The sequence below is a fragment of the Hipposideros armiger genome, unplaced genomic scaffold (genome assembly GCF_001890085.2).
Source record: "Hipposideros armiger isolate ML-2016 unplaced genomic scaffold, ASM189008v1 scaffold_13, whole genome shotgun sequence".
Lineage (NCBI taxonomy): Eukaryota > Metazoa > Chordata > Mammalia > Chiroptera > Hipposideridae > Hipposideros > Hipposideros armiger.
In genome coordinates, this window is record NW_017731363.1 from 4,022,237 (window position 1) to 4,033,296 (window position 11,060).

Below are 11,060 nucleotides of genomic sequence, written 5' to 3' on the forward strand. Positions count from 1 at the left end.
AAGAGGGGGTAGTCTTATACGGCGAGTATATAACAAACTCTGTATTTTGAGTGGAAATGTTAGGGGGTCGTCTTATACGCCCAGTCGTCTTATACGCCAGCAAATACGGTAAATGCCAGCCAACCTGACTTCCCTACCTCTGTCCCCACCTGGGCTGTGGGGTGACTGCGCAGGCCCGGGCACACCCACCTGGTCCTGCAAAAACAGCTGGTTGGCCATCCGCACAATCTGGTCCACATGGATGATGCCGCCAATGCTGTTCATCTCCGAGTCTGAGAGTAGCGTCAGCACCATGATGGCCTCCACCAGCAGCTGCCGGTACTCAGGCTGGGGCACGCGGTTGAGCACCGACTCAACGTGGACAGCAAACTTGATCTCCTGTGGGGTCATCTTCCAAAGGGACCGGCAGGGGGTCAGGAGCGAGTCAGGACAGACACAATCCTGTCACCAACGCTGACCACAGCACCCACTGGGCTTAGGGCTCAGCTTAAATGCTGCCTCCTTTCTGGCCACCGTCCTGATTCTGCCAGCAGGAATCTCCTGGAGCAGGAGGCTGAGGGCTCTGCTCTGGGAGGCAGTCGGCCTTGCTTCATTTACCTACCCCACTGGACTGTGACTTCCCGGGGCAGGGACCATTTCTTATTTCTCTTTCTTCATTACTATGGAATGTGGCATGGTAAAAACTAAAAAATCAATTTTTGAAAGAATAAATAGGGGACAAGAAACCAGGGAAGATGACTGAGGTCAGCAGAAAGAGGCCTGAGGAGGCTGCACGTGGGTCCATGTGTGGCACACAGCTTTGCTCTTTTCTCTTAATAGGGTTTTATGGGGCAACTCTAAAGACCTTGACAGTCAGAAATGCTGTTTCTGAGGGGCAAGAGAAAAGGTGATGCCAATAAATGCAGGAGAGAAACTTTGCAAAATTTGAGGGTTGAGTGGCTAAAAAGATCGGACCTACAAAAATGGCCTGTCTATATGTAAGAAGCTTCAAAGAATCATGAGTGGTCAGATTCCACGAAATACAGTACTTGGTGGAAATGGTGGTAGGCCAGCGTCTGAGTTTTTCCCATCGTACCTCTTGTGTCGCTGAGGACGGGAGCACATAACCATCGATGGAAAGACCATGGCACTGGAGGCAGAATACACACATCACATTTCAGTCAGATTCCAGCATGTGATTGACAAGTATGCACACATGCGCATACGCACACATACTCAAGTCGCTCTGCCTTGGAAACCTGCGCGAGGGCTAGAACATGCCAGACTGTCATTTATTTTTAGAGAGCTGTTCTCACTGCCCACAGGCTGTTATCGATGCAACAATTCTAGGGAACCAGCAGGCATGTTTCAGCTCTCACATGAACAATGCCCCAGGGAGCTGCTGGGTCTTCCTCTATGGAAGCTCACCATTTCACTTGGCTGAGAGGCCTCATTTGGTACCATATAAAGGGAGATTTTCATGGCTCTTGCTGGCGAAGTGATACTTCTGTGCCTTTGCAGGCATCTATTTTTGAGATTTCTATAATAAGCACCAATCACAAAAAACTTGAGCACATGCACAGACACGCACATGCACACCCATGTATATAAATATCAAGAGCCGACTCAATACAAAATGCTGCATTTTCATAATAAAAGTGTCTTGGTATTGAGCCAGTGGGAGTCCGGATGGAAACGTGTGATGCCCCAGGAAGAGTGGGGAGATTTTCTAGGAACAGTTTGTTCTAGTCTAATTGGCTGCCTTCTAAATCCCGGTGCCCTGGCCGGCAGCTGCTGCCCACCCCTGTCCCTGGGAGGCTCAGGATGAAGTGGCAGCAAAGACTCATGCCTCTTGACAAGCCCTTGGTGGGCTCTGAGGGCTCTGCTCCTGCGTGGAGACCGGGAGCCCAGCTGCATGAGGACAAGCGCTGCTCTGACCTCCCCATGCCCAGCTTGGTCAGGAAGACGTTGGTCCCCACACAGCAGGCTCTCAAAGGCTCCCTAAGGGGCCCAGGGCCCTGCCACATAAATACCGCAGCAGAGCGGTGTTGTGGCTTTGGGAAGGGGCTTGTCTTATTTGCTCGTTTGGGATGACTTTTCTCTCCTCTCCCGCTGTGAAATGAGCTAACAAAAACAGCTTATATATAAAAAAAATTGGTCCTGCCCATGCATGGTTCCTGGTTTGCATAGAAGCTTTTAACTCAGGCAGACTGTCCCTCCAGGCAAGAGGAAGATGAACTCCACTGGGCCCCAGGGAGACACAGATGCTCTGGGGCTGATGTAGGAGGTGGACAAAATGTGGGTGCAGGGAGCAAAGGGGCATGGCTTCCCCTGTGGACCCCGCCTTGGCAATAGGCATTGGGGCTGGCTCTCCCTTGCTCAGGTGCATGCAGCACACTCTCTGGCTGTCACCTTACATGTTTCTGATGACCTCTGCAAAGGTTTTCACAGCCCCAGGCAGCCGGGAAGTGCAGTCCTATCTGGTGGCACAGGTGCAGTGGGCAGTTGGCTAAAGTGAGTGGGTCTTGAATCCCTGTCCTCCAGGTGGGGAAGCAGAGGTAGTCCAGGGCATGTGGGGCTTGTGCCTCCAGGGCACCTAGGACCTGGAGTCAGATTGGAAGCCCTCCATTTCTGTTTGCCCTCAGGATTCGATCATGCACGTGCCTGAAGATGCAGGAGCCTAAGGGCTGGGGGCTGTTCTGGATCTTCTATGTTTTCGTGCAAAGTTTCCCCTACCTTCTCTGGTTCTTGTCTATCTTCTGACTTTTTTACGTTCCTAATATGTCAAAGGTGGTCCCACTCAACCCGGCCTGCCACCTCTTCTAACCTGCTGTGGTTCCAGCCAGAGGTTCTCATCCAGGGGCCTATGCAGCCCAGGGGACACTAGGCAATATTTGGAGACATTTTTGGTTGCCATAACTGGCAGGGTGTGCTACTGCCATCTAGCGGATGGAGGCCAGAGATGCTGCCACACATCCCTCAGTGCACAGGACAGTCCCCCACAAAAAAGAATCCCCCAGCCCCATACGTCAGTGGTGCCAAGGTAGGGAAAGCCTGCTCTAGGTTTGAGCTGCCCAAGGCTGGGGGCTATGTGTTGGCTTGTTCTCCAGCCACATGCTACTTGAAGATACCTACAGGTGCCACTGCACCTCATAAAGGGAGTAAGGGGAGCTGGTTCATTTCCCTGGGAGCGCGTGTCCCCCAGCTCCAAGGCCTGCGGAAGGTGGCACAGCGGCCAAGCTCACCTTCTGAAGGATCTTCCACACCTTCTGGTAGAATCCCACGGGCACCCTATTGATGGCCCCGTCCAGCCTTCTCCTGCGCAGCCACTGGCCCTGCCGCTCCCCCCAGCCAATGTGATGCCCGCCTGAGTCTGACGATGACGTGCCAGTGGGCGAGGACGGGGTGCTGGACCTCTGCAAGACAGACAGCGCATGGCCTTAAACAACCTCAGAGCCGGTGTGTGTGTGGGGGTGCTCCGGCCATCATGAGTGAACTAGTCAAAAGACCAGATCACCACTTGCCCAGAGGGGAACATGGTTCCTTGATTTGACCTGGGCCATTTCTTAAGCTGGATTAACTCTGTCACGTACCAGTTTGGTTACTGAACTTGTTCTATGTACTCCGCCCAGCCCCGCGAGGTAGCAAGGACCCCGACCTGACCGGGAGGTTGGGCAGGTAAGGGTGTGGGCTTTGGGGTTAGCTACGAATCCCAGCTCAACACTGGCTGTGGCAATCCCTCACCCTGACAGTAGCTCTGGGCCTCATCTGCACAGGGTGGGGGGCATAGTCAGGGGCTTCAGGGAGCTGGCCAGGAGCGCTCATTGAATGAAGATGTAGGAAGCCCCATGAACACGCCTGGCTGGTGGTAAGTGCTCAGCGGGGTCAGCTGTCACTGCCAAGGCCTTCTGATACTGCTGTGCGAGGGCCTAGAGGGAGCCACCGGGCTCTTGGAGCAGGTGAGTCCCCCAGAGGCACCGCAGCCCCGGGAGGCAAACGTCAAAGTGCCCACTTTACTTCCGCAGTGCCACAGAGAAGTGGTAGTCACCTTCCCATAGTGCAGGTGCCACAGAGAAGCCAACACATAGCACGGGGTGGGGGTAGGGTGGGTGGGGGAGGGTCTGGAGCCAAAAACAAAAAGCAAAGGCTGGCGATCCACAGTTAGTAGCGAGGACCTCAGAGAGTATGGTATATCCACCTGTCCTTTTCAGTCTGTTCTCTACTCTGCCTGTTTTCAGCACAGGGCTTTATCCTGATGGGGGACAATGGCTGCCTCCAAGCCAGGAACACATGCTTTGCTGAGGAAAAGGTGAGAGGGTGTCATCTCCTGCCCGCCTTCTCGCCTGAGGCTGGATTTGCCTCCCTGAGGGAGGCGCTGGGGCAGGGCCAGCAGTTCTGCTCTGGCTCGGCAGGCCCCACCACAACAAAGGCGGAGGCAGCTCTGAGAGGCTCCCGGTGGGGGACTGGAGACCAGGCCTGAATGTGGGAGAGCCGCCTCTCAGCAGCAGAGAAGGTGAGGCCATGCCCCCTCCTTCCTGCAGCGAGGCTCCAGGCCCACCTTCTTCTGGTGGATGGACTCTGGGCCTACGGTCTCCAGGTAGGAAAGAGATAACCTTCATCCTTACATATTACCTTTGTTCTGGGCTATCTGGCAGTTTCATTTCTCAATGTGCACCATCAAATTTAAAGGTTTGCAAATGAAATTCAAATGTTAAGCACACTAGCAGGGCAGGAGGCAGGAGTGTTCTCTATGGACTCATTCTGACTTCATCAGATCTTATTTTGAAAAGGCTGTTAGGCTGGGTTATTCCATTGGGCTCATTACTTCCATTTAAATACGGCAACAATTAGATACAAATAAAAGTAATTACAGCTGCACTCATCAATGACTCAGCTGGTTTTCTCCTCATTTCAGGAGGAAGATTCAGACTCGCCTCTGCAGTTTGAACACCTCCTAGTCTTCCACTTGGTCTGAGGCCTCACACCAAGCAGGGCATAATGAGTAGAGTGCTAATCAGCACGTGCAGGTAATGGTTCACCACCAGGGCTCCAAAGAAAGGCACAGAAACAATGCCTCAGAGGATCCAGCAGCTCCGGGCCAAGCAAAGCTCAGCTCAAGAATTTCTCGGCTTTCTTTCTACACTCTCCTCATAATGACAGTCAAATGGAAACACTTGAGCCTGTGTTAAGGATGAGGTGGAAGCACCAGAAGGGCAACAAGAGATGGCGTCACCACCAACAGGGAGGTGGCGGTAAGGACAGCGGTTGGGACGCATGGTTTACCATAGACTTGGAGACATGTGCTCTGCTGGACATGGCCTGGCTCACAGAAAAGAGCTACAAGACAAAAAGAGTTCATTCAGTCATGTGCAGTGACACCAAAGAACACGAGCAGAGAGGAGGAGTATAGAACAGCATGGAAAACACCCGCGGAAAGGAAGTGCAGAGGATGCGGGCAGAGATCGGCAGGGCAGGGCAGTGAACTTGGGAAATGCTCTTTCCCTCACTGTGAAATGGTACCGTGTTCTAGTCATGTGTGGAGGGGGCCTCATCAAGTTAGGACCCAATTTATTTTCCCAGGCCACATTCATGAAATGCTCATCTTTTATGTTAAGAGTTGTGACAATCTACAGAGACCAATAAAATACCCATCACCAGCGGTTAGCATCTGGCACCTACTGGCATTCAATATATTTGTTAAATGAACGAATAAGATCAGGCTGATGACCTTTGGCCAGATAAGTATTTCTTCATCTAAAAATCTAGACTGTACCCGTAACTTGCACAGGGATGGTGCCTGAGCATACACACGTGTACCCACGCACGGTGTTCTTGCAAAGGTGAAGAGAAATCGAAAATGCCATGGCATCTATTAAATTTTGGACAGAGAAAATATGTTTACTTGATGGAAGTAGCCAAATACAAAACTTGTACTGGCTAACTGAATCTAAACATATCAAAGAAGAAAGGTGATCATTTTGTCCCCATAATCTGAAAGGACGACATTAAATGGAGGCAGAGGGAACCACCCATATTCCCCCACCCGCAGCCACCATGAGGATGTAGGTAACCAGAGGGACGGTGCCACCGAGTGGCTGGCAAAGGAACATGTTTGGAAAGTCTGTTCTTTACTTGGAAAGGGCATAAATTCGAATGAACGAGCACGGTGTGTTTCACCCTGGGACAACATAGAGGCTGCATGGCATTATACGATCCCTCTATGCCCTCTCAGTCATCGAGACATTCAGTCATTAGGAACATGACTCTAATTTTATGCAAGGAGGAGGAAGCATAGCATAGGGTGATATCAAAGAATGGTGGCCTTACATATTTTTTCCTCCCAGGGTTAAATTGCCCCCCCCATCCAGCCCCCCACAGGCAATCTGGGGACAGGAATAGCAGTATTCTTTCTACCAATATAATCAATCACCACATTTTACTTTTCCCTATTTGTTTCCCTTTTTTTGAACAGAAACTCCCGCAAGGCAGAGCCCAGGTCCATCCCTGTCACAAAGTATCCTGCGAAACCTGAGTCTGATAAATGGATTTTGTTTAAAGGCATGGGACAAGGCCATTTCTCCTGCTTTCAAACCCAGCACTCTGCCTAGCCCAGCTGCAGAGTTACCTCCACCCAAGCCTGTTTGATGGGCAGAATGGTTCTCCACGTGCTCAGACTCTCCGTATTCACAGCCTCGCTTTCCACATTCAAGCCAGAAAGAACATGAGGCACATACAGACAGTGAAGGATGAAACAAGACAAAGATGTTTCACCTGTTCATCAGCACTAAATCGTCTAGTCATCTGCAAGTAAAAATACATCAGGAAATAAACAAAAACCAGTTTTGAATCAAGGATGCTCTGCTACTTCTATCACCCTCTGGACAACCCAGGGAAGCATTGGCCCAACTGCAGGGTGTGACTCATTAATCACATCTAGTGGGTCAGCCTTTGAAATGGAAAAGAAAATCTGAGTGCATTTCTCACTGCAGGTCATGGTTACAAGGAAACTCTATTTCCTACTGTAGATCACGGTCAAGTAAGTCCTAGCACAATACTAGCACATTAGGACTGAAAACCTGTTGACTTGCAGTCCTGTGCGGTCAGTTCAGAAGGAATTTATGTGAATTAAATAAAGGTGAACAAAGAAAAGAGATATCTGTGGCTGGTGAAAATACAGGTATCATAAGCATTCCATTCTATTTCTGGATTCCTCTGGCTATTTGATTTGAAGGACACATTTGATTCAGTTACTTTTTTGCACAACTCTAACTTTTTAAATGGCTGTGGCCCACTTGAAAGAGAGGCCTGGCAACAGAGGCAAACATGGGGAAGGGCGTTTTCTGGAATGTTCATATAACATGTTGAAGTTAAGGATGAGCATATGTGGGTGCACGTGAGCGGCTCTGGGATATCTGGGTACAGGGTATGTTCAGATTCCAGGACGGAAGGGATGTTACATCCTCTACAAAGAACAGGCTGCACCCTGCATGCCCTGGGTTTCTATCACTTTCTGGGGTGAGCCCAGGTAGGAAAACCACTTCTCTCCCGGTACTGCTGCGGCTGCTGCCGAGACCTCTTCTCACCTGTTTCATCTCACTCCTCAGCCTGTTAATGCCACTCCTCTCGGTTTTGGTGACTCCAGTATGTCCCACCTCATGGATGGAGATGGCAGGGCTGGATGTAGAGGAATGGATAGGCCGCACTGGAGGGGAAACACACGTGGTTCTTAGAAACTATATAGCATCCACCCTGAGTAAGGAATATGTGCGATGTGCGTATTTTTATCCACGTTTCTCTCCCCCACTCGATGATAAACTCTTTAGAGGAGGCCTCATCTGCCCTGACCAGTGCTGTTTCCGGCACCTGGAACCATACCTGCTACATACACAGCCCGGGCTCAATATGCGTTCGAGTGAACAGATGAGTGTGAACGTAGCTTAAGCAGCGTGCAGAAAACACTGAGTGGCCATGAACCCTTTCATGAATTGGATATTTTAAAAAATATATATTTTTTTACTTCTCTAAACACACACCTTCCTTGTAGAAAAAAGACCACCCAATTAAGGGGCCTGAGGGCCAGAGAGGGAGGTCCTGGGAGAACAAGCCGACCAAGGGCTGCAGGTGCAGAGCTGCGGGTCAGTGCACTGCTGCCATCACAGAGGGGCAAGGAGGCCTCCGTCACCTCACCTCACTTCCAACCTGCTGCCGCGGCCTCGGGACTCCCACCTGTCTGCCGCCCTGCCCCATACTCCCCTGGTTCTCCATGCTGGGGTCACCATGAGCGCCTAAAAGGCAAGTGTGATCACGTCACTGCCCACTCAGAATCCTTCCAGGCCTAGCTCTGTCCCCACTGCCTGGCACACCCTTTTCTTCTGCAGGCCCACCTCAAAGGTCACGTCTCAGGCAACCTCCCCTACACAGCCCACCTTCCCACCCAACCCACCACTGAAGACACAGGAGTGGAGGAATAGAAATAAATAAGGAAGTCAGGGGACACTAACATTTAAAGGACAGCAGAGAGGGAGGCACCCACAAAGGAAACGCAGTGGCTAGCTGGAGAGGGAGGAGGAACACCGGGAAAGTGAAAAACAGAAGCCAAAGGGGTCTGGGAGTCTACAGTGGGGCCTGTGTGGGGTGAGCCCTAGCTGGAGATATTTATCTCAGACACGTCAAGATGTAATAAAAATTCTAAGACTATCTGAGTTTCCTACTTTATAAAAATTGGACAATTACAAAGGACAATGAACAAATGATGTTATCTGTCCAAAGACAGGACCTCTCCTGGCCTTGCTTGCAATCAGACATATTTATGGCTTTCAAGTGACAACATTCTGTTCCTAGCTTTGTAGGCATCTATAGCTTTATATCTAATAACAAATTTTTAGTAATTATTTGTGTTAAAGCATGTATGTCATTTTGATGAGCAGAACACATTAAATATTTATCGTCTGTATTTACATTTCAAGGACTGTGCATTTGAAAGAACTGAAAATTACTTTTGGAAAAAGATCTTGAGCATTCCTCCTTCGGGAATGGAGAAAAGTCACCCAAACCCATCTGACTGCACGAGGTGTCTTTGTTAGCTGGCTGGCATGCACTCTGGGGAAAAAAATGAAGTACTCAATGTCCTTCTTATTAAATAAAAAGAATGACAGTCCACACTGCATTTCTTTGGCTTCATGAAATAAATCTACAAATGTGTCTGCAAATCATTCATTTTGCTTTATTATGAAGAGAAATGATAATTGCTTCAATTATAATTAGGGAGCATTTGAGAACAGAATTCCACCAGGAGTTGGGTGATTATATTTCCAAGCACTGCAAGCAGGGTTCCGGTACAGATAAAAACTGAGCAGGCCAGACAGGGACGGAGCAAACTGACTCAGCAAGAGGTGCTGTGAGGTTGCAGAGGGCTCTTTGCCTGCCCCATGAAGGGGGCTGGGGTCTGGTTGAGGACACTTCTGCCCAAACCAAAGGCGGGGCACTCAGGTGATTGGAAAAGGCAGCCCTTCCATCCTGACACCCTAGTCACCCCACCCCTCCTAACACTGGCGCACAAGTGATGGTACCTGGACCTGGCAGAAGGAGGAAGGCAGCAGGCTGTGTGCACACCATGCCCACGTGTTGTCACAGTTCTCTCAGTAAGCCAAGGAGGGGTCACAAAGCCCGAAGAGTTGGAGCCTTGCACCTAGGACCCTGTCCGTCTTGGTCAAGTAGGAACCTTACTCTCATACATTATGTCCCAAATCGCAATTACTGATGTCGATTTGTATATAAATGAAGCAGTTCCAGGTGACGCCCGGGACACGTCCATCAGGCCCTCTCGTCCCCTCCCTGCAGAGGTAAAATGAGCATTTACTTACTGCTTCTTTCAATGCCAAACTCTTTTCCACTCAGAATATGGTGCAGAAGATTTTTCATATCAAAAGGGCTGAGGTTCATCAAACTTTCAGAAGCTTCCTCTCCTAGAAACAAATATCCTGTAAGTGTCCCAGACACAGGGCTGGTGGCAAGTGAAGGTAGAGCCGGGTGGGCCTTGGGGTGATGACAAAGGGCACTGCGGCAGGTCTCCCTGTTTAGGATTACCTCACCACTGCTTCAGGGCTGAAATGTACTGATTGATCCTTGGTGATTCTAAATGCTACTGTTGAAATTGTGTATTTTATTAGCTCTCAGATGCGTGTTTTTCACACTGTAATGATCCCAATGTTGGAACGTGCCTTGCAGTTGATTTACACATGTCAGTTGGTAGGATGTCTCCCAGTGGAGGTGTGATTAAATGGGGGATGACAGCTCCTGCAAGGAGCTACAGTAAGGAGCAGGGCAGAAGATTCCAGTGCCTCATTCTCCCTGACATGAAATCCAGCACCCTGTGCTGGATGGCCTGGCGAACTTACATCTAAATGAGAGAACCTGGGAAAGCAGAAGCACGCTCAAAGGCTCAGAAGCCCGGGTTCCAGAGTACTTAGGTGGGGCTCCCCGGGGCGGGTAGGGGGGTGGGGGGTGCTGAGGGAGCCTCTGGAGGGTCTGCCTACACTTCGTACCTGAACAGTTCAGGCTCCGTGCCAGCTCTGTGGCCATCACCTGAATGATGAGTCCGATCCGGAGCCTGAGCATCTCCATGAAGAGGCTGGGCTGTGCCCGAACGTACATCGCCAGGTAAACCACAATCTCCTGATGCAGATACACGTGGAGACAAGCGTTTCAGAGGCAGGGTGGTGGCAGAGGCCCCTGCAGCCCGGAGAAGGCCGCGGCCCTGCCCTCCCCGGCCAGCTGACCTGCGTGAGGACCGCGATGCTGATATCCTGCCCACTGGCTTCGTAGATGAGTTTTGTAAGCTCCTCGGGGGGAAGGGGCCTAGGAAGGAGCATCAGGACACAAATACCATGAAAGATGCCTGAGCGGCGCCTCCTCGCCCTCCGTGGAAGATGCTTATTTTCTTGCTGGAAGCTCCTGAGTGACAGTGACTTTAAAAAGACCCTCTTTCTGGGCTGGCTGAGTGGCTCAGTTGGTTAAGAGCTCGCTCAAGAGTTTGAGCTCTGAGCAACAGCAGTTCGAGTCCTGGCCCGAGCTGAGCAGCC

At 50.6% G+C, this 11,060-nt stretch overlaps 1 protein-coding gene across 8 annotated transcripts in view; it reads right to left on the bottom strand.

The window, feature by feature from the left end:
- PHKA2 (phosphorylase kinase regulatory subunit alpha 2) overlaps nt 1–11,060 on the bottom strand; it is a 73,879-nt gene that overhangs the window by 3,379 nt on the left and 59,440 nt on the right. For 6 of the 8 annotated variants that reach the window (XM_019666770.1, XM_019666764.1, XM_019666756.1 and 3 more), the window contains 9 exons: nt 10,758–10,836; nt 10,524–10,653; nt 9,843–9,944; nt 7,563–7,681; nt 6,751–6,780; nt 5,263–5,316; nt 3,225–3,395; nt 1,076–1,129; nt 190–390 (listed from right to left, as the gene is read on the bottom strand). In XM_019666770.1, coding sequence (XP_019522315.1) covers nt 190–390; nt 1,076–1,129; nt 3,225–3,395; nt 5,263–5,316; nt 6,751–6,780; nt 7,563–7,681; nt 9,843–9,944; nt 10,524–10,653; nt 10,758–10,836 — 940 coding nt within the window. The remainder of the gene's footprint in view (nt 1–189; nt 391–1,075; nt 1,130–3,224; nt 3,396–5,262; nt 5,317–6,750; nt 6,781–7,562; nt 7,682–9,842; nt 9,945–10,523; nt 10,654–10,757; nt 10,837–11,060) is intronic. The other 2 variants (XM_019666780.1, XM_019666789.1) reach the window with 2 other exon arrangements.